General features: G+C 45.2%; 1 protein-coding gene across 7 annotated transcripts in view; it reads left to right on the plus strand.

The window, feature by feature from the left end:
- Positions 1 to 23,447, plus strand: part of LOC135029617 (multidrug and toxin extrusion protein 2-like) — a 486,356-nt gene that overhangs the window by 139,889 nt on the left and 323,020 nt on the right. For all 7 annotated transcript variants that reach the window (XR_010225784.1, XM_063953866.1, XM_063953871.1 and 4 more), the window contains one exon: positions 23,072 to 23,220. Coding sequence is in view for 6 of the 7 variants with exons in the window: in XM_063953866.1 (XP_063809936.1) it covers positions 23,072 to 23,220 (149 nt within the window). In the remaining variant the exon portion in view is untranslated. The remainder of the gene's footprint in view (positions 1 to 23,071; positions 23,221 to 23,447) is intronic.

The following is a 23,447-nucleotide window of genomic DNA, read 5'->3' on the forward strand; positions in this document are numbered from 1 at the left end:
GGCACCCGACAAGGCTGCCCTCTCTCCCCCCTTCTGTTTATACTGGCTTTAGAACCACTAGCGATATCCCTAAGACACTCTCCTCGGTATACGGGTATACGAATTGGGAATACTGACCTCAGAGTATCCTTGTACGCCGATGATATGTTACTTTTCTTCTCACACCCTGAACATTCTATACCTGTTGCGTTAGACATAATCTCAACATTTGGAGCATTTTCGGGGTATAAAATAAATATCAGTAAATCCGAATTATTGGTTCTCTCAAAACATTCCCCAAACCTACAAATTAGTACAGCAATACAGACCATCAGGGTGGTATCTTCTCACGTAAAATACCTGGGTATCCAGATACCAAGACGATTGGAGGATTTATATAAGTTAAACTTCACTCCGATCATTGCAAAAATGGCAAAAACAATGGAAAAATGGCAGGATCTACCTCTATCAGTACTTGGTAGAATTGAGGTGATTAAAACAGTGCTATTGCCAAGATTAACATATTCCATGCAGCTACTACCAATAAAACTGACCATGAAAGATATTAAACAATTTGACAGATTATGCTCCAGGTTTATATGGAGATCCAAAAGACCGCGTATAGCATCTTGGAAGCTAAAGAGGTCAAAAAAGGAGGGAGGTCTTGGTTTCCCTGACCTATTACTATACTCGAGAGCACTACTGATGAGGATAGCTATGGACTGGGCCTTGGAGCTCAATACATATGTAGATCACGACCTAGATTGCGCGCTATTTGCGCCATTCTCGCCGGGCGCTCTAATCCAAACAAAAAGACAGTTGTTACCAACACATATACGCACTAATATCCTGTTCAAAGATGTATATGAGACCTGGAATGCGGTATCTGCAAAAATTGACAGATCACCACATAGACTGGACTGGCTTCCACTATGGGGCAACCCTTCATTCACGCCGGGGCTGGAAAACCCGGTATGCCAGAGACTGATCCATAAAGGCCTCAGAATGGCATCTCAAGTCTTTGACCCGGGAGGCCAAGTAAAAGCCCTTAAATGCTTAACCTCAGAATTCTCCATCCCACAAAATAGTATGTACGCCTTAGCACAGATTCAGCACTATGCCCATTCCCTGGCGGCGTTCACTCCCACAATACCCTCCAGAGACCCTCTACAACCACTCATCACTCAGTTTATTAGACATAAATATAAACCTAAACTCCTGTATTCATTATTACTAACACACTCTCCACATACTATACCCCAGGGACTACAAAGGCTATGGATAAGGGATATACCCTCTCTATCCTCAGCCGATGAATTAGTCAAATATTATGAAACTACACTCCGCATAGTAAGGGCATCGGTCCTTCAGGAGGTTCACGTAAAGACAATACACAGGGCATATGTATCACAAAGCCAACGAGCGCACTATGTTGAGGATGAGACTGGTAACTGCCCGAAACGCGGGGCATTATCAGCTTCGATTATTCATAACATGTGGTCCTGTGGCAAAATTAAAAAATACTGGAATAAACTTGTACACTACGTGAATATAACCTTTCAGCTGTCTGTGACCTTGGATCCAGTGCCCCTACTTTTTGCCAACTTTGACAAATGGAACCTACCAGCTGATAAGAAACAACTTATACCAATCCTATCTCTGCTGGTAACAGTGGCAAAGAAAGTTATTCTTAACTCATGGATAGCCCACCACACCCCTACCTTGAGAGAGATTGACACACTAATGTTAAGATATATGTACTATGAAAGATATGAAATGCTAGGTAAACCGGACCACACAGGCAGTCAATTTTGGAAAAAGTGGGAAACCTATATAGAATCCAAATCAGATCCTGAACAGTTAAATATGTGTACAATTCTGGACTGCCCACCCCCAGCACAAATATGAAGAACCAAGATCATTAATCCCAGATGTTTCGCTTGGTCTTAGCTACTGTGGTCTGTGCCCTTGATCCATACAGAACGTCGTAGGACCTGTCGACGCCATCCACTAGGGCACAGTTTTCCGCCTCAGTGTATCTGGGTCCACGCGGCTTCTTCTGTCCTGCGTCTTCACCAGAGGCTTCCTCCTCCGACTGATCCTCTGGCTGGCTTCTTGCCTTTAGGGATAAAAAAAAACATGCATTTAATAAGATCGGTATGTACCTGTGAGTGTGTCAGTATCCCTGGCATTGCGCACAGATACCTGTAGGTGTGCATGGCAGTGCGCAAACTAGGGTGTGTCAAGTTGGATGCTATTGTGTCTGCAGGTGTTGTCAGTATTTACCTGTCTAGGCCTTTTCTTTTTCTTTTGCTTCTGTCTTTGGTCCCTTGACGACCGCGGCTGGTCACTGGATGCCTGTTCGGTCGTATCCTCCTCCTGGGTCGGCTCCCACTCCTCATTGCTGTGCAGGGAAAGTTCTTCTGAGGGGTGGGGGGAAGGGGGGGATCGGGGCCGCTTGTCCCTGGACATCTCTGTTGTAAAAAGATAAAAAAATAATTTTTACAAATTTAACACACATTACTTAATTACATGCAACCACACGTCATGCTGCTGGGTCCCCAGTGCTCAAGCAGGACCAAACAACAACAAGCCAAACAAGCCAAAACCCCCGTACAAGCATCCCTGCACATGCTGGAGGTGCTACAAAAGGAGCAAAAAACATGTTTTGGAAACAATATACACAACATGGCGGCCACATGGCAGATACCGACACGGTCAAAGTCAGCCCAAACAAGCCAAAAAGTACCTCCAGTATGTGCAGGCATGTACCAGTGCTAAAACATGAGCAAAAAAACATGTTTTGGGAACAAACGACATCACATATCGACCACATGTTGGATACCGACACACTCTAAAATCACCCCAAACAAGCCAAAAAAACATCCCTGCACATGCTGGAGGTACACCAATGCAAAAGCATGACCCAAAAAACACTTTATGGAAAAAAAAAAACTACCAACAAACAAACAACTCCCAAAAAAACATGCAGCAATACAAGCAGGAGCTATATACACATACCTGCACACATATACATACCCCAAACACCCCAAAGCAAAGCCACATGTACACCTCATGGCACCCCACCCCACTACACAAACACATACATGCAACGCCAGACCACATGTGGTACTTACCTAGAAATGTAGAAATCGCTCCAAAAACGACTCTCCTCCGGGGTAACAGGTATCCTCCTGTCCGTCCTGGATTAAAGCCTGCTGGGTGTCCAAACGGTACCACAGCAAACAACACCAATTTGCTAGCTCTGCAGCTCCTCCACTCCACTCTGCAGGTTCACAAAATGGCTGCTGAGCACGCAGCAAACAAGCCCTATAAAGGGCTCAAAACGGCGGGAAGTCGAATCCAGGACGCCCACTACTCGACGATTGGTCCGTTATTCGACAAGGGGAGTGTCGAATGCGTTTTGTATTGAATATGTCGAATTCATGGTCCTGGGCGGAGGGTTTCGGCTGTCGAGTACAGTCGAATCCTAAAACGGACGAAAAAGAGACGCAATTCGGCCAGAATAGCATATACCCCAATGTGTCCATGAGACTTACAAGTGATAAAATATTTATATGACACGTAACTAGAGCATTTGTCAACCAAACAAGATTTATTAGAGATACAGTAGGTTGAATAGGATAATTTGATCTCATCAGTAGGTCAGTAGATTTCACCCTCTTGTGATACTTAACGGGTTTTGTAGAGCACATTTTATCAAACAAAGTATCACTTGAGATGATAGGCCAATTTATCTGGATAGCGTTAGTTGTATTGTGCAGTCTAATGTCATTTCTAACACCAATGCTAATTTGATCATCCTTTTTAGTTACAGTAAATTGTGATGTAAATGTCCATCAAGCCTTAATACGGAAATGACTGATTACTTCCTTAGAGTAGCTCCTCTGATAGAACCAAAATTCTGCCACTCTATTCTGTACAGTACTTCCATTATAGAGCTGTCAGCTCTGAATTATTCCATATAACTGTAAGAAATTGAGACACAGGTAACTTATTCTTGAGGATGATTGCTTGTAGCCAGTGGCAGAATCTTATGGTCTGTAGAATTACGGACAAGAGTATATTCTATTTTTCCATCTGCTACCTTATTGGTCAAGACTAAGAAATTAATTGATTTTCATCGGATGTGACACAGAAGCACACAAGACTGTCTAAAGTATAAAAGTATAACATTCTTCAATCATCCCTTCAAACTGTATACTTGTCCCAGTCCAGATAATAAACATATCATCAATGAACCGCCTATAAAACAGGATTTTTGATCCAAATTTTAAAAAGATCTGCTGCCGCTCATAAGCATTCATATAAATGTTTGTGAAAGTGGGGGCCTTATTTGACCCCATCGACATCCCTGACTGTTGCATATAGTAAAGCCTGGGTACGAACTTTGTGTCCCAAAAGAAGATGCTGGCTCGCTATCCCCTCGCGCCAGAGCTGTCTAAGAATTGGGAAACGCCTCCTCCAGTAGACTCACATGTGGCTAGGATGGTGGTTTCCTCAGCTCTACTTGTCACTACCGTCATGTCTCTAAAAGAGCCTACGGATAAACGTGTCGAGGGTTGTCTGAAAGCGATTTACACCCTCATGGGTGCTGCACAAAGGCCCACTATTGCAGCTACATGGGCGCCAGAGGCTATTGAAGCATGGGCCTTGGAGTTACAAGCTGAAATCTCCTCTGACCATGCTAGACAATGCTTGTCATATATTGTCACAACTTCTCGCTATATTAAAGAGGCAGCTTCTGATGCCGGTATCCTAGCAGCCAAGGCCTCTACTACGTCAGTCCTGGCTCGCAGGATATTGTGGCTGAGATCCTGGTCTGTGGATCTGGACTCTAGAAAAACCCTGGAGGTACTTCCTTTCAAGGGGGATATTCTGTTTGGGGAGGACTTAAATAAGATAGTGGCTGACTTGGCTACTGCCAAAACTGCCTGTCTGCCTAATACAGCTCCTTCTGTGTCGAAGGCCAAAGGCACGTCCTTTCGCCCCTTTCGTCCTTCAGGTAAAGCAAAAGGTCAGGCGTACCATAAGCAGGCCCGCACTTCCAAACCTGGTAATTCGAAGCCCAAAAGAGCCTGGGCTGCCCGTCAGCCAGCAGCCAAGACCGATAAGCCTGCTGCATGACGGGGCGGGTCTCCCCCTGGGGGATCCCAGGGTGGGGGGCCGGCTTCTAGGGTATACCAAGGAATGGTTGAAGACCACTTCAGATGCCTGGGTACGGGAAGTCGTCACACGAGGTTACGCCATAGCCTTCAAAAACCGACCCCCTCATCGATTTTGCCAGGCAGACGTCCCGTCGGACCAGACAAAGGCAAACACTCTGCATTCGGTGGTACAAACCCTCCTGGATACAGGAGTCGTAGTACAGGTGCCTCTTGCTCAGAGGGGCCGGGGGTACTATTCTCCGCTGTTTCTAGTCCCGAAACCGAATGGGTCCTCCTGGCCCATTCTCAACCTCAAGGCACTGAACAAGTTTGTGAAGGTTTACAAGTTCCGTATGGAAACCCTTCGCTCTATAGTTCTGGCCTTGGAACCTGGGGACTACATGGTCTCCCTGGACATACAGGATGCTTACCTGCATATTCCTATAGCAGTGTCACATCAACAATACCTGAGGTTCGCTATTGGCAACCTCCATTACCAGTTTCGGGCGTTACCTTTTGGTTTAACAATGGCTCCGCGAGTCTTCACCAAAGATATGGCGGTGATGACGGTGGTACTCCGCCGTCAAGGGGTCAGGATACTGCCGTATCTGGACGACTTGTTAATCCTAGGAAATTCCCCAGATCTTCTCCTGCATCATCTGGATATGACGGTCCGGTTTCTACAAGCCCACGGGTGGCTCATCAACTGGAAGAAATCCTCCCTGGTCCCTGCTCAGAGCATAGTGCATCTGGGAGCGCTGTTGGACACTCACAACCAGAGGTTGTTCTTGTCTCAGGAGAAAGTCCTGAAACTTCAGGACAGGATTCGTTGCTTCCTTTCTCGTCCGCAAGTGTCGATACATTCGGCAATGCAGGTGCTGGGCCTCATGGTATCAGCATTCGACAGGGTGGAGTATGCTCAATTCCATTCTCGCCCCCTCCAGAAGCTGATTCTAGCCAAGTGGGACGGCCTGCCTCACCGGATCAGGTCTCAAATGATCTCTTTGACTCCGGAGGTCCGTCTGTCGCTGCTCTGGTGGCTCCAGGACCGACAATTGTGCAGAGGCCGTCCCTTCTGGATATCCAACTGGGTCCTGTTGACGACAGATGCCAGTCTAAGAGGTTGGGGCGCGGTGCTGGAGCAGCACTCCTAGCAGGGTCGGTGGACCAAGGAGGAATCTCTCCTCTCGATCAATATTCTGGAATTGCGGGCGGTCTTCAATGCGTTGAACCTAGCTCAGCATTTGATTCAGAACCGTCCTGTTCAAGTACAGTCGGACAACGCCACCACAGTGGCTTACATAAATCATCAAGGCGGCACTCGAAGCCGTTTGGCAATGAAGGAAGCCTCGCGGATTCTACGTTGGGTAGAACGCCATCTACCGGCAATATCGGCAATATTCACTCTGGGAGTCCTGAATTGGGAAGTGGACTTTCTCAGTCGTCAGGACGTGCATGCCGGCGAGTGGGGCCTCCATCCAGAAGTGTTTCAACTCCACGTGGAAAGATGGAGTCTTCCAGATGTGGATCTGATGGCGTCTTGACACAATCACAAGGTTCCGGTCTTCGAAGCAAGGACAAAGGATCCTCAAGCAGCATTCGTGGATGCGCTGGCAGTGCCGTGGAGGTTTCGGCTGCCGTATGTGTTCCCTCCGGTGTCACTCCTGCCCAGGGTAATTCGGAAGTTCAAGCAAGAAAAAGGAAATCTGCTTCTCATAGCTCCGGCATGGCCCAGACGGCACTGGTTCTCAGACCTGCAAGGCCTATCGTCAGAGCGTCCACTTCTACTTCCACAACGCCCAGACCTCCTCGTTCAGGGCCCCTGTGTCTACCAGGACCTAGCCCGGCTGTCTTTGACGGCGTGGCTCTTGAAGCTTCCGTCTTAAGAGCTAAGGGTTTTTCTGAAGAGGTCATTAAAACTATGTTGCGGGCCCGGAAACCGGCCTTTGCTCGGATTTACCATCGGGTCTGGCATTCCTACTTTGTTTGGTGCGCATCTAACCATTATGACGCTTCCAAGTTTAGTACAGCCAAACTTTTGGCTTTTCTACAGCAGGGCCTAGATTTAGGCATGCGTCTGGCCTCTCTCAAGGTTCATATTTCTGCCTTGTCGGTGTGGTTTCAGAGAAAAATTGCTACTTTACCTGATGTTCATACTTTCACTCAGGGTGTGTTGCGTATCCAACCTCCCTATGTCCCGCATGTGGCTCCTTGGAACTTGTCGGTGGTTTTGGAGGCATTGCAGGAGCCTCCATTTGAACCTCTTGGTTCAGCTGACCTTAAGTGGCTTTCCCTTAAGGTGGTGTTCTTGCTGACTATTTTCTCTGCTAGAAGAGTGTCGGATTTGGGTGCCTTGTCTTGTAGTTCCCCATATCTGATTTTTCACCGTGACCGGGCGGTTCTTAGGACTCGTCCCGGATATTTTCCTAAGGTGGTTTCTTCGTTCCACCTTAATCAGGAGATTGTGGTTCCAGCTTTTGTCTCTCCTGATTTGTCTCCCAAAGAGCGGTCTTTGGATGTGGTACGGGCTCTCCGTATCTATGTGAAGAGAACTGCTTCTATTCGAAAGTCCGATTCTCTCTTTGTTTTGTTTGGATTTCACAAACGTGGCTGGCCTGCTCACAAGCAGACCCTGGCCAGGTGGATTAGAATGGTGATTGCGCATGCTTATGTGAAGGCTGGTCTGTCAGCTCCTATTCACATTACGGCCCATTCTACTCGGTCTGTTGGACCTTCTTGGGCGGCCCAACGTGGTGCAACCCTTGACCAATTGTGCAAGGCGGCTACGTGGTCCTCCGGGAACACGTACATAAGGTTCTATGCCTTCGATACTGCCGCTTCCCAGGATGCTTCCTGTGGACGCCGGGTTCTTGTGCCCGCTACAGTGCGTCCCCTCCCATAAGGAACTGCTTTAGGACATCCCCATTGTCCAGACTTGTGGAGCCCAGTGTACCCCGCAGCAGAAAATGAGTTTTATGGTAAGAACTTACCCTTGTTAAATCTCTTTCTGCAAGGTACACTGGGCTCCACAAGGCGCCCACCCTGACGCACTTAGCTTCTTTGGGTTGATATGGCATTAGCCGCTGACACTTCTCTTGTCGTGAGAGTGTGGTGTATGTGGCTACTAACCGTTGTCGTCTCTTTTCCTGCTACTGCATTGGGCTGGTTAACTAAACTGAGCTCCTGTGCTAGGAGGCGGGGTGATATAGGAGGCGGCGCTGTGCATTCTGGGAACAGTCAAAGCTTTGAGCCTGTTGGTACCTCGGATCAAGATCCTACTCTACACCCCATTGTCCAGACTTGTGGAGCCCAGTGTACCTCGCAGAAAGAGTTTTAACAAGGGTAAGTTCTTACCATAAAACTCTTTTTTTTATTAACTGTTTATTAGACAGTAGTCAAATATAATACACAATGAACTTGTCAAGAGTAGAACAGAGTACAATATCGATTCATTAGCCAGTGATGATACTTCACCTTGTAGCAAATATATATATTACTATTATTTTATCATTTTTTTGGTATTGGGGAGGAGGGGAAGAGAGAGGCATCAAAGAGTCACAAAATGACACAAAGAAATACAGTCACATTGAAAAAATGGAGAGCAAAAATAGTAAACACATGTAAGATCACTTATAGTTATACATAATGTAGTATAATATGAGAATATAGTATAATATAAGGAACTCGTGTTGCATCAGAACCCACCCAGGTAGAATTGAGCAAATTAAAAACCAAATCCAGGGATCCTAAAAATTACTGGCAGTATAAGTATATAAGGGTAGGATTTCAAAGCCAAGGGATAATGGATTGAGAACTAGTTTAATTGATCTGTCAAAGCAGGAACCATTCGGTTTGTTCAAAAACTTTCCGTATACTCTCTTGAGTATGAACTGGCAAACCTTCAATATATGCCCCCCATTTTTAGAAAAAGTAAGAACCTCCTTTTCTATATTTAGAGTGTCCATTCGCCTTTCGTGACACAATACATCCAATATTACAAGTTGCCATCCATGCCATCTTGAGATCCGATTTTTAAGTATCAGGTGACTAGCTACAGTAACCATGACTGTCAAGAGAGATCACCAAGGGCCTAAGGTAATATCTGTCTTCCACACTGAGAAGTCAGCAAATAGGAAAGCTGCAGCATTTTTAGTTAATTGGAGATGAAATGTGACATTTAAATAGTTTAGAATATTATTCCAAAACCTATTAATCTTACCACAGTACCAGAGGTTATGAGAAATATAGAGGACCAGGTTTGGGTGTTCAGTTCAATAAGATGTATTTAATAAATATTGTATTCAGAGAATGGCAGAGAGTAAATATTGAAGTTAGTATATCCTGGGGGATGTTGGGCTAGGAGGATCTGCGTTCATTCACTGCCTGCAGAGTGCACATTCCTCAATTGTTTTAATTAACTTCTGTCATCTCTAGACAAGTTGTCATATCCTCTGATCAGTCTCACTCACATCTCTAGCAACTAATCTTAAAAAGTTTTAAGACTTGCATTATTTGAATTGGAATCAAACCTACTCAGGTTTTTACATTTCTGAGCAGGAAGTTCACTGGTCATATTTAAAAAGTATTCTTTTATTCTCAATTTATGGCCCATCTTGTAATTGTTGATAGACCAATCATATTTATAGAAGTTTTTAGTGAGTATGAACAGTTGACCTTCTGGTTACTCATGGCCGATGTTTTCACGCTGCTGGGGCCAGTGAGGTTATGTCGGAAGACAAATCTACAAATAGGGCTGACAAGCAGCAATTTTGAAACCGGTCCCTGTTCCACCCTCTCCCCGTCTGCAGTCTGTCAGTCACCTGATGTCTGCGATCGCACTGCGTCTGACGATGCAGGATCTAATCTGTACATACATGGTATGGTTTCTGCGCATGCGCAGTCCAACAAACATCAGAGCTGTAAGTAATAATCAGGTTTGTATACATCTCTGAATTAGACCCAGAGCCATATGTAAACAACTGGGTGCTATGAAAACATTCTTCTAGGTACACTTGCACACCGTTTTGGAAGGAACTTGACAGGGAGGTTGCTCCAAACATCTTGGAGAACTAACCACAGATCTTTTGTTGTTGAGGACCGTAAACACAGTGGTTAGCCAAGGAAACTTAGTTCATCAGATGAAGGACACATCATGCTTACTTCCCTTTGAAATCAGAAGATGTCCAGCAGTGCCACCAACTCAGAACTGGCAGAAACCAGTGAGACCCAAATACACCCATCTACTGTGAGAAGTCTGGCCAGAAGTGGTCTTCATTGAAGAATTTTGGGCAAAAAGCCATACCTTCGATGTGGAAACAAGGCCAATCGAAGCGACTCAGCTATGCACAAAAGGTGCAGAAAAATGTCAGTAGGTGCTCTGGACTGATTCATCAAAATTTTCAATATTTAGCTGTAAGAGAAGGCAGTTTGTTCATTGAAGGACTGGAGAGAGGTACAATAATGAGTGTCTGCAGGCAACAGTGAGACATAGTGGAGGTTCCTTGCAAGTTTGAGGCTGCATTTAAGCAAATGGAGTTAGGAATTTGATCAGGATTAATGGTGTCCTCAATGCTGAGAAATACAGGCAGGTACTTATCCATCATGCAGTACCATCAAGGAGGCATCTAATTGACTCCAAATTTATTCTGCAGCAGGACAACAACCCCAAACATACACCCAATAGCGTTTCTGGGCAGTAAGTGGGCAGCAACAATGTGATCACGTGGAACTGCCCCATCTTGTGGGACTATGGTGGGCATTTATGTAAAGTTCTGTGTGATGCCAAGTTATAAATAAGGCGAAGAATATTGTGTTTCTGATGGATCTTTTGCAACCAATATGAGGTTTGTGCAAGTGCAGATACTAATGATGGCTATTGCGGCAATTGGCACACAAAATAAAAGGGTGGCACAGCTTTCCGCTTACAGATTCACGGATACCCGCATTAGCCGTACGGATTCTTGCGCTAGCATAAGGGCGGACTGTGTTATACCTTGGAGAGGGCATCATTTAAGGATGCATTATATTATAAGTTGAGATTTTTTGTCTTTAAAATGCTAAAAATAAATATAAACCTAAAAAAAGGTTTTGGGTAATTTTCTAAATCATCAGAGTGAATTGTTCAACAAATTTAGCAGGAAGATCAAGGGCTATGGTGCTGGTAGGAACTTGCTTGCATTGGCAATCCAGTTATTTTTTTATCACATTCTAGCTATCATTTATCTGATTTAGAAAATGAAAAGAAAAAAAATCTGATTGGTTACTATGGGCTTGTTGTAGAAGTTTTGTCCTGTTGTACTGTGCAGTTGACCCATCAGAAAAGTAGAAAACCTTTTTCAGTGTAAGCATAGGGTGTGGATCATTGGGTTGACCATAATATGTCGATAGACAGTAGGTCGACCCCATATGGTCGACATGTAAAAGGTCAACAGAGTTAAAAGGTCAACAGGGTCAACATGTAAAAGGTAGATACCTGAAAAGGTCGACAGGTACAAAAGATCGACACAGTCAAAAGGTTGACACAAGTTGTTTTTGGGTGACATGTATGACATGTACATACCATTTCTCCGGCAGGGTCCACAGGTTATCCACAGGATAACATTGGGATATGATGGAGCGACAGCGGATTGGCACCAAACGATCACAAGCTTTCTGGCCTCCCAGAATGCACCGGGCTCGTCCATATAATTCCGCCCACTGACTCAGTCAAATCAGTTTTTTGTTTGGTGCGGCAGGAGCTGGACCATGGTCACAGGGCTGCTGTGTTTGGCAGCCCTAAGCTTTATTTAATTTATTTTTAAAGTCTTACTATGGTTTTTGAGTGATCTTTCCTAACAGCGTCTTACACGCATATTGGAAAGAGTCGCTCCAACAACTCTCCGCCGGGTCGCAACAAGGCTTACCCATGGTACAAGTGCTGTCTCGACGGGCGTCTGTGTCGAATGTTACTAGCAGGTCCAGCAGACGTTACCAGGCTGTGGCCGGAGCACGGGGAGAAGGTAAGGCATCAGTTCCGCTTAGAAGGGGAATACGGACACAGCCGCACTGTTTTGGGAGGAGACTACCAAACAGTAGCAGGCGCGCCACCACCACGAGTGCTCTAGCGCTAGGCTTTAGGGATCATAAGGTGCCAGGGTTAGTTGAGGCTGCGATCCCTAGGGTTGATGTCAGCAGTGGGGAGCCAGATGCTCTCCTGGTCGCCCCTCCCCCAGTTCATGACCAGTTACCGTGCTTCTCCTGCCATGAACTGATTGCCTCACTTCCGTCTCAGACGCTACCACGAGGGGACTCGGTCGCAGCATAGGCCGCTGCATCTGTATATGCTACGGTTTACCGCTAAGAAACTGGGTCGCAGACATGAGCGTCTGCATGCACTAACATTCACTGAGCGTCTGTGTCCACAAAAAATGACCAGAGCGGCAGTGTACACTAGTAGCGCCTGGATCCACTCAGCGTTCGCTAACGTATTGATCGATCCTGGAAGTGGGGTAAGTCTCCCTGTATCCCACTCTACTGAGTACGGGTTATACAGCACTAAATTTCTATCTACTTTTGTTAGTATGAATAGTTAACTTTAAAGATCTGTATAGATCAGAATTCAGTAATATATCCTATAGATTGTAAGCTTGCTTGCGAGCAGGGCCTTCCTACCTCTATATGTTTGTTTTTACCCAGTTTTGTTCTATTACTGTTGTTCTAATTGTAAAGCGCAACGGAATATGCTGCTCTATATAAGAAACTGTTAATAAATAAATAAATAAATAATAAATGTACTCCTACATGCTTTGAGATGTATTCGTAGTTGATAATCTGCTCATATGATGTATATGTGTATATATATATATATATATATATATATATATGTATAATATGTGACTGCTAGTGTAATGCTGACTTAATAATAAATGATTGTCGGTTGATATTTCTGATCCTTAATGGGAAGGGTCACACATATCACTTTAGAGAAAAGTGATTACAGTCACAAATTGTGTAGTACACTGTGAAAGAGTATTTATCATGTTTAAGGGCGGCAAACACTCATATGTTGTTGTTTGGCAAAAACTGTATTATCCTCTATGATCTGGTACAGGATGGTTATGTGTAAAAATGATTTGCTGTTTAGCAGAATACATTCCTGATTTACATCAGGTATAGATAGACCCCTTGTGGCGATATTTGTACAGTTTAGCTGAAATGTTAATTCTTACAATATTAACACATGCTGCTCTCTGATTGTGGTATATCCCCAACAGCGTCTCGAATAAGACAAGCTGATGACCGAATGTAAATAAATCATCGACTTCACAGGCTACACATGATAATCATCAGATGATGAAAGCTCTATATACTTTACTTCAGCATACGAAGAACAGGTAAAAGATATCAGCTAAATAAATAAGCTGAATAAATGAGAGCAAAAATAGGCTAGTCTGTCAATAGAGGCAGCAGAGCCTGGGGTAAAAAATAAGGCACTTCTGTTTAAACGTCCCAAAAGGGCCTCTGCACGAGGGCAGAATTCAGGAAAAAGGTTTGGGTTACACCTAATAAAGTAGAATGCCTGGTAAATGGGATTCCAATATCTTTTTCAAACTAGGGACTGTTTAAAATAGGGAAGTGCCTCCCAAAGTAGATCTGCATATCATTTGATAATGCAAAAATCTATAGGGCCTCTGCCGTCAAAAGAATAAGACCATATTGTCTTTGTCTGGGGCAGTCATAAGGCCAGCCAGGACTTCACCTTGCAATCTACGGCTATACCACACTGGATAGGCCCAATCTCACTAGATTTTGGAAGCTAAGCAGTGTTCGGCATGGTTAGTTCTTGGAGGGGAGACCACCTTGAAATACCAGGTGCTGTAGGTACATTGGGCTGAGGTACTGGAAGACAGGTTTCAGCGCCTGCAAGGGAGTAAGAATCCCATATAGCTCATATGGACACTAATGTACTAGGGCATCAGCATAACAATCGCTGTTCAAGAACAGCTTGGTTCACATACATGGGAAGCTGATTCAGAATCTAAGAAGGTTCTGGAAATGTTTGCCTTGGCTGGAAGTTTCTGTTTGAGTTAACAGTTATTCCGGAGTCAGAAACAGACTCCGAGAAGGTCACGTTCCCTTCCACATATAACCCCAAATCTAGGGGTCTGGTTTGGTCTTGTCGGTCATAAAGAAATGTAACAGCCCCAGTACAAAAAGTTTGGTAAGGCAAAGAAGCAAAGGCATCCAGAGGCCAGCTTCCAAACCAGAGGCCATCAGCATGATGGTATGGGTCTCCTGGCGGATTCCAGAAGGATAAGGAGCCGATTTCTTCAGTTTGCACAGATTTGATAGCAATCTACAGATAGATGCCTGGGTGCAAGAAGCGGTATTTCAAAGGTTATACTTTCCCTTCTGGAACCATCCTCCTAAAAGGTTTAGGTCTCAGCCCATCTCGGGTAGAGGCGTAGGCGAGGGATTGGCATGAAGCAATTCAGAAAATGTTTTATCAGGAATAGTCATTCCAGTAACCCATGCACAATGGGGGGGTTTATTCCCACTTGGGTCAAAAACAATCGCTCGCCCCATTATCAAGTTCAAAAACGGAGAAATTTGGGTAACACGGTTTTGGTGGAGGCAACTCCATAGTTGGGTGGGGAGCCAATATAATATAGGGTATTCTTGGATAGGTCAGGAATCTTACCTTCAGGCTCCTATAACACTGTCCATCAGTGTTAGCTCAAGGTTTACCATCCTTCAGCAAAATTTCAGTTAGGCCTTACCCTTTGGGTTAGCCACAGCCCCAGAGTATTTACCAAAATGATTATGGCAATTTATCTCCCTTAGTAGAGGTTAAGAAAATTGCCATACCTTGACCACCTTCTTATCCTGACACAAATACAGGAAAGGTTCTGTGTCATCTACAATATACAAATAATTTGTCTGCAGAGGCACGGGTGGTTCGTAAATGGGATCATCTCTGGTTCCGTAACATAACTCACAGTGGAGCTATACTGAATTCGAGTTTGCAGAAAGTACTGTAGTTACCTCTGAACAAGATATCCAAGGCAAAGCTAGGAGAGTGGTTACAATGTCAAACAATATCAATTCACGCAGCAATGCGAATTATGGGTTTGATGGTGTTAACAATACACATGGTGGAGTGGGCATAATTCCACTCAAGACTTTCCCAGCATCTCCTCCATCTACGGCCGCATCACACTGAATATGTCCAATCTCAATTGATGTTGGAAGTTAAGCAGTGTTGTACCTGGTTAAATTCTCTGAGCACAAGACCGTCTGTGAATACCAGGTGGTGTAGATGGGCCAGATGGACAGTACACAAACAAGTATGTGGTACTGGCAAAAAAAGGTAAGAAGTAGCCTGGGGGCTACAGACATTCCATCTAGATCAGAGGATACCTTTTTTTTCTTTTTGGATATCAGGTGGGGAAATCCTGACAACAAATACAAGTCTTCACGGCTATGGAGACCATTATCTGGAAAAGTATGATTCCGGGGATTATGGACCACTGAAGAAAGGTGCCTGCTAATAAATCTGTTAGCACTTCAAGCCATATACTGGGTCCTCATTCAGGTGCGGGACATTCCTAAAGGAAGATCGGTCCAGATCTGCAAGGACAAGGAAATGGCAGTAGTGTACCTCAACTTTCAGAGAGGAGCACGCAGATAAATAGCAAGAAAGGAGGTAAATCACATACTAAAGTGTGCAGAACTTCATCTTCCAGCCTTGTCCTCAGGGTTTGTTCCGGGAGTCCTAAAGTGAAGAGCTGATTTCTCAGTCGACACGCCATTCAGGTAAATGAATGGGCTTTACACCCTAAAGTAGTGTCAGACTCGGGTAGACAAATGGGCTTGGCCAGAGATAATTCTCATGGTGTCCCATCTGAACAACAAAAGCCATAATCTGGTCAGGAACAAAGGAAGTGATCTTTGTGGATATCTTTTTAATGGGAATTTTATTTCACTTATGTGTTTCTAAAATTATCCTGCTACTCAGGATAGTGAGGAAAATACAACAAAGATGCCGGGATTCTAATAAGCCCCGGCTTGGCCCAAAAGGCGTTGGTACACGGATCCGCAGAAAATGTTGAATACCTTTTCTGTTTCCTCTACGCCCAGACTAAGACAGGGTCCTTGATTATCACAGATATCTGGATCAACTGTTTTGAGGGAGCCGCGCCGCCGTCCCCCTCACAGAGCCTGGAGTAAGAAGCCGGGTGAGCAGCAGAAGCAAGAAGACTTCAGAGGCGGCAGAAGACTTCAGTTCTTCCTTGAGGTACCGCGCAGCAGTCGCGCTGCGCGCCATTTCTCCCACACACACAAGGCACTACATGGGTGCAGGGCGCAGGGGGGGCGCCCTGGGCAGCAATAAAACCTCTAACTGAGACTGGCAAGTTGGTATACAGTGCATAGGCACGGTATACAGACCCCCGCCAGTATAAAAAAAAGCGGGACACAAGCGCGCCATTGAGGGGGCGGGGCTTCGTCCTCCAGCTCTAACCAGCGCCATTTTATCTCCACAGCTTGCTGCAGAGACGCTGCTCCCGGCCCTTCACTGCTGTCACAAGTAACAGGGTGCAAAAAACAAGTGGGGGGGGGCACAGCAATTTATTTATTACCAGTTGTTTATATAGCGCACACATATTCCGCAGCGCTTTACAGAGAATATTTGCTCATTCACATCAGTCCCTGCTCCAGTAGAGCTTACAATCTATATTCCCTATCACATGTACATGCACACACATTCACGTAAGGGTAAATTTTGTTAGGAGCCAATTAACCTACCAGTATATTTTTGGGACTGTGGGAGGAAACCGGAGGAAACCCACGCAAGTACGGGGAGAATATACAAACTCCACACAGTTAGGGCCAAGGTGGGAATCGAACCCATGACCTCAGCGCTGTGAGGCAGTAATGCTAACCATTACACCATCCAATTTTGTGTTGGTTACTATTATATAAAAGCGCTTATAGGTCTGGGGCATTATTTATTTTTTTAAATTCTTTATTTTCATTTTGCAAATTAAAGCAATTTCCATATATTTCAGTGTATATATCAAAAATAAAACTTTGACAGTAGTCTCATAGCATGGTAACTGTAGTCATAAAGATGGCAACAAAGAAAAAAGAAAAAAGAATACAGATATTCCATCATATGCTGTACATCGTTCAATATGAGACATAATATTTGAAGGAAAGAGCTACCTCGTAACAAGGGCCCTTATTCCGAGTTGTTCGCTCGTTATTTTTCTTTGCATCGGTGCGATTTTCCGCTAACTGCGCATGCGCAATGTTCGCACTGCGTCAATTAAATTTGCTAAGAAGTTTGGTATTTTACTCACGGCATTACGAGGTTTTTTCTTTGTTCTGGTGATCGAAGTGTGATTGACAGGAAGTGGGTGTTTCTGGGCGGAAACTGACCGTTTTATGGGTGTGTGTGAAAAAACGCTGCAGTTTCTGGGAAAAACGTGGGAGTGGCTGGAGAAACGGGGGAGTATCTGGGCGAACGCTGGGTGTGTTTGTGACGTCAAACCAGGAACGAAACTGACTGAACTGATCGCAGTGGCAGAGTAAGTGTCGAGCTACTCAGAAACCGCTAAGAAATTTCTATTCGCAATTTTGAGAAACTTTAGTTCGCAATTCTGCTAAGTTAAGATTCACTCCCAGTAGGCGGCGGCTTAGCGTGTGCAATGCTGCTAAAAGCAGCTTGCGAGCGAACAACTCGGAATGAGCGCCAATATCACTTATTAACGCAGTAACTATACAAAGTGTGAGGCAACAAACATTTAGAAACAATTAGAAAGAGAAGGACAAGGGGAAAAGGGGGGGGGGGGGGGGGGGGAGTGGAAAAGGTCACAGATGTAGATCATTTGCAAACCCGAGAGGAGGCATTAGCAACCTCCATCCTCAGTGTATAATCAGGGGTGCATAATCAGCATAGGTCTTAGTGGTCTTAAATTCTATCCAGTGAAGCCAAGTAGCTATATAATCTGAGTATTTGTCTAAGGCGGCAGAGTAAACATCCTCCATATGCATATAAAAATCAATGCGTTGGAACCACTCCCATATTGTCGGCGGGTTAACGGACCGCCAGTGTACTGTGAGTACAGCTCTTGCCGCGTTATTTAAGTGCTTAAGGAGGGACTTCTTGTAGTGAGACAGGGGGATATTTGAGTGTGACAAAAGCCAAAAATCCGGACCTGTTGGCACTGGGCCTCCCAAAATCTCTATTGATAGTTCAATAATTGTGCTCCAGAAGGGGGCAATAAACGGGCAATCCCACCAAATGTGGATCAACGTGCCAGTATCTCTACCACAGCGCCAGCACAAAGGAGAAACTGAGGGGTAAAATTTATGTAAAAGAGACGGGCACCTGTACCATCTCGTCAGTAATTTGTATTGTGTTTTCACAACTTCCAAGCTAGTGGAGCATTGTGCTATAACCTTGCAATGTGTGTCCCAGTGGATCTTAATTCCCCGGTGCGTCAAGTCTTTATCCCAAGCATCACAGAAAGAAGGGACAGCAGGGAAGTAGCCCTACAGAAGAATTTTGTAAATACCCGACACTACATGCGAGGGGGCCATCGCCTGATTGCACATGGATTCAAAGGGAGTAAGAGCCTTATAAAGGTCTATCGCTCCTCTCTGTGAGGTAATGAAGTGGTGTACCTGAAGATAGAACCAATAATCCTTTGCAGGTATATTGCCCGCTGTCTGTATCTCAGAGAATGTTTTGAGTTTGCCATGTGCAAGCAAGTGAATTACCCTAGTCACACCTGCCCTCTCCCATCTAGAAGCAATCTTATTGGACCTTCCCGGGGGGAACATCGGGTTATCGAAAATAGGCATAAGGGATGTTCGTCTAGACGAGACTCCCATCCTATAACGAAGCGTCCGGCATAAAGCTAAAGTGGTCCCCACAGTGGGATGTAATGAGCGGCTAAATTTAGGAGACCAGGGCACTGCTTGTAAATTAAGAGTGGTGGAAGAAGTCTCCAGGTCGACCCACTGTTTCCTATATGGACTGGGGCGGGACCAATCTACAATCCTATGCAGTATCGTGGCATGATAGTATGCAGAAATCATAGGTAGTTGTTGTCCGCCTTGAGATTTCAGTCTAGACAAATGGCTATGTTTGAACCTAGGTTTCCGTCCGCCCCAAATGAAGTGGCTTATCGCCTTGTGCGCTTCAGCTAAGAATTGAGGGGGAAGTTTCAAAGGGATGGTTTGAAAAAGATACAACAGCCTGGGGAGAATATTCATTTTCACTATATTTATACGGCCTAGCCATGAAAACCTCTGCGTGAGCCAATGCGCCATCTCCTGTCGCAGTTTGCAAAGAAGAGGGGTGTGGTTAATGGTAACTATAGTGTTGAGTGCCGAAGGGATTTGAATCCCTAAATATGTAATATGGGATTTTTGCCATGTGCATTGAAATGACTGCGACAAGAGAGAGGCCGTTGTAGGTGGGAGCGTAACATTCATTGCCATAGATTTGGAATAATTAATTTTAAAATTTGATAGGTTTCCGAACCGTGTGAATTCTTTCATAAGGTTAGGTAGAGAAATCAAAGGATTAGTTATGACCGCCAGTAAGTTATCTGCGAAGAGGGCCAAGCGATAGTTAACGTTGCCCACCTGCAGGCCCGCAATGTTAGGGTTGCATCTGATCGCACGGGCCAGAGCCTCCATACACAGGACAGAGATTAAAGGTGACAGCGGGCAGACCTGGCGCGTGCCATTGGAAATTTGTATTGGTTCGGAGAGAACGCCATTCACCCTAACCTGAGCAGATGGAGCTCTATACAGTGAGAGAATCCTCTGTAAGAAAACATCTCCCAGACCCAGTCGTCTGAGCACCGCTTCCATAAAATCCCAGTCCACCCGATCAAAGGCCTTCTCTGCGTCTGTGGAGAGGAGCATGAAGGGGGTGTCAGTTGCCTGTGCGTGTGCTATCAAATCAATGACTCTGATAGTGTTATCTCTTGCCTCTCTGCCCATAACAAAACTGACCTGATCAGGGTGGACTATATCTGGTAATAATGGCCTAAGGCGATTAGCCATGAGTTTTGCAAATAGTTTAATATCTACATTTAGTAGCGATATCGGCCTATAGCTGGAAGGGAGTGTCGGATCTTCAGATTCTTTTGGTATGACAGTAATATGGGCACTCAGGGACTGGCCCGACAGAGGGACCGCTGATGATATGGCATTGCAGGCCTGCAGGAGAAGGGGGGTTGAGCTTATCTTGAAAGGCTTTATAATATGTGACTGGGACACCATCCGGCCCTGGGCTTTTGCCATTAGGATGGGGCATTATTTAATTCTTTCAGACCGGTGAGGCGCTGGGTGTGAGCTGGCAAACTCCCTCTCTGTCTCTCTGAAGGGCCTTATTGTGTGTCTGTCCCCTATAGCCCAGTGTGTTTGTGGGTGTCGGTACGCGTGTGTCGACATGTCTGAGGCTGAATGCTCTTCCCAGGAGGAGGCTGTGGTGGGGGCTGAACAGAATGAGGGAGTGACTCCGTCGGCACCGCCGTCTGCTGATTGGGTAGTGATGTGGAGTGTTTTAAATACAAGTGTGGCTTTGTTGCACAAGAGGTTGGACAAATCTGAGGCTCAGAACCAAACATGGAGACAATCCATGGGAGATGTTTTGTCACAATCTCAGACCCCCTCAGGGTCCCATAAACGTTCATTTACCCAGATAGCAGACAAAGATACCGACACGGATTCCGACTCCAGTGTCGACTATAATGATGCCAAGTTACATCCTAAGGTGGCTAAGAGTATTCAGTACATGATTGTGGCAATAAAAGAGGTGTTACATATCACAGAAGACCCCGCTGTTCCTGAGACCAGTTTAAGGGAAAGAAACCTGAGGTAACGTTTCCTCCCTCTCATGAACTCAACGCTCTTTTTGAAAAAGCTTGGGAATCTACTGACAAGAGACTACTGATTCCCAGGAGGTTTTCTATGGCGTATCCATTTCCCTCGGGGGATAGGTTACGGTGGGAATCCTTCCCTATGGTGGACAAAGCCCTGGCGCGTTTGTCCAAGAAGGTGGCGCTACTGTCCCCGGACACGGCAGCACTTAAAAGATCCTGCCGATCGTAAGCAGGAAACTACCTTGAAATCTGTTTTTGTCACATCAGAGACCCTGCAGTCTATCTAAAGGACGCTGCGAGAGATATTGGCCTCTTGGCTTCAAGGGCCAATGCCATGGTAATCTCGGCTAGGAGGGCGTTGTGGACTCATCAATGGAAGGGTGATGCTGATTCTAAAAAGGCTATGGAGGCTCTGCCCTTCAAAGGTGAAGTTTTGTTTGGTGAAGGCCTCGCGGACCTGGTTTCTACAGCTACCGCGGGTAAGTCGTCCTTTTTGCCTTTGTCCCTCAACAGCAAAAGAAAACCCCTCAATACCAGATGCAGCCCTTTCGGTCTCATAAATTCAGGAAAGGACGAGGGTCCTCTTTCCTTGCTGCTAGAGGTAAGGGAAAAGGGAAAAGATCGCCGGCTGTGGCAAGCTCCCAGGAGCAGAAGTCCTCCCCAGCTTCTGCCAAATCCAAAATTTCTCCCAAAGGTGGTTTCTTCGTTTCACATGAACCAACCTATTGTGGTACCTGTGGCTACTGAAGCCTTGGCTGAGTCAAAGTCTCTTTATGTGTTCAGGGCTTTGAAAATTTATGTAGCCAGAACGGCTCGTATTAGGAAAACAGAAGCGCTGTTTGTCCTGTATGCTTCCAACAAGGTTGGGGCTCCTGCTTCTAAGCAGACTATTTCATGCTGTATCGGTAATACGATTCAGCAGGCTCATTCTACAGCTGGATTTGCCGATACCGAAATCACTGAAGGCCCATTCCACTAGGAGGGTGGGCTCGTCTTGGGCGGCTGCCCGGGGGTGTCTCGGCATTACAACTTTGTCGAGCAGCTACTTGGTCGGGTTCAAACACTTTTGCAAAATTCTACAAGTTTGATACCCTGGCTGATGAGGACCTCATGTTTGCTCAGTCGGTGCTGCAGAGTCATCCGCACTCTCCCGCCCGGTCTTGAGCTTTGGTATAGACCCCATGGTCCTTTTGGAGTCCCCAGCATCCTCTAGGACGAAGGAGAAAATAGGATTTTAATACCTACCGGTAAATCCTTTTCTCTTAGTCCGTAGAGGATGCTGGGCGCCCGTCCCAGTGCGGACTTTTTTCTGCAGTACTTGTTAATGGTTATTGCTTTTGTTACACAAAGGTTGTGTTTCGGTTAAGGTCAGCCTGTTGCTGGTCTCTTTGGTTCATGCTGTTACCTGGTTTTAGTTAAATGCCAGGTTGTACGGTGTGTTGTGGTGTGAGCTGGTATGTATCTCACCCTTAGTTTAACAAAATCCTTTTCCTCGAAATGTCCGTCTCCTCTGGGCACAGTTCCTATAACTGAGGTCTGGAGGAGGGGCATAGAGGGAGGAGCCAGTTCACGCCCATTAAAGTCTTAAAGTGCCCATGTCTCCTGCGGATCCCGTCTATACCCCATGGTCCTTTTGGAGTCCCCAGCATCCTCTATGGACTAAGAGAAAAGGATTTACCGGTAGGTATTAAAATCCTATTTTTACACAACATATTTGGTGTAGTACTCCTTCTGCATTACTCCCTTAGCGAGGACAGCAATTATTGTAACATGAGTAATGTAACGCCTGTTATGATCATTCTTGTTCCTACTGGGTGCTGTCTATTACTTCGATGTCAAAACCTGCTTCCTTGCTGCAAGTATAATACACTACTGAAATCACAAATTTCTACCTATGCTAGTAAGAAGTAATTTTGTCAAATATTATTAGAAATAAAGGTATGATAGTGTTTGACACAAACCTTGCATTAGTTATTATTTAATACATTTTGTTTCTTTAATGCAGTAACAGTAATACGTTACTTCCCTGTCACCTTGCAGACATATGGAGGAAAAAATCTGAAACGTGTGGGGACAATATTACAGAGAGGGATTCTCATCCTGATGCTGTTCTGCTTCCCATGCTGGGCTGTCTTCATTAACACAGAACATTTGCTGCTGCTCTGTGGACAGAATCCAGATGTTGCCAGGTGAGCAATGCTTTACTAAACCATAATATATTAGATTACAGCTTCATGTTTTTGCACCTAGCAACGAAATATGCTGTGCCTCAACGCTGTTATTGCTGTCTTATGAATTGCTCACTGTATTACTCATAGATATTGTTCCAGGTCACCAAATGGCCACAGGCTCAAAATAAACGGGATGATTCAGATCTGATCGTATATGTGCTAAATTTAGCACATCTACGATCAGT

Source organism: Pseudophryne corroboree, chromosome 2 (genome assembly GCF_028390025.1).
Source record: "Pseudophryne corroboree isolate aPseCor3 chromosome 2, aPseCor3.hap2, whole genome shotgun sequence".
Taxonomy (NCBI): Eukaryota; Metazoa; Chordata; class Amphibia; order Anura; family Myobatrachidae; genus Pseudophryne; species Pseudophryne corroboree.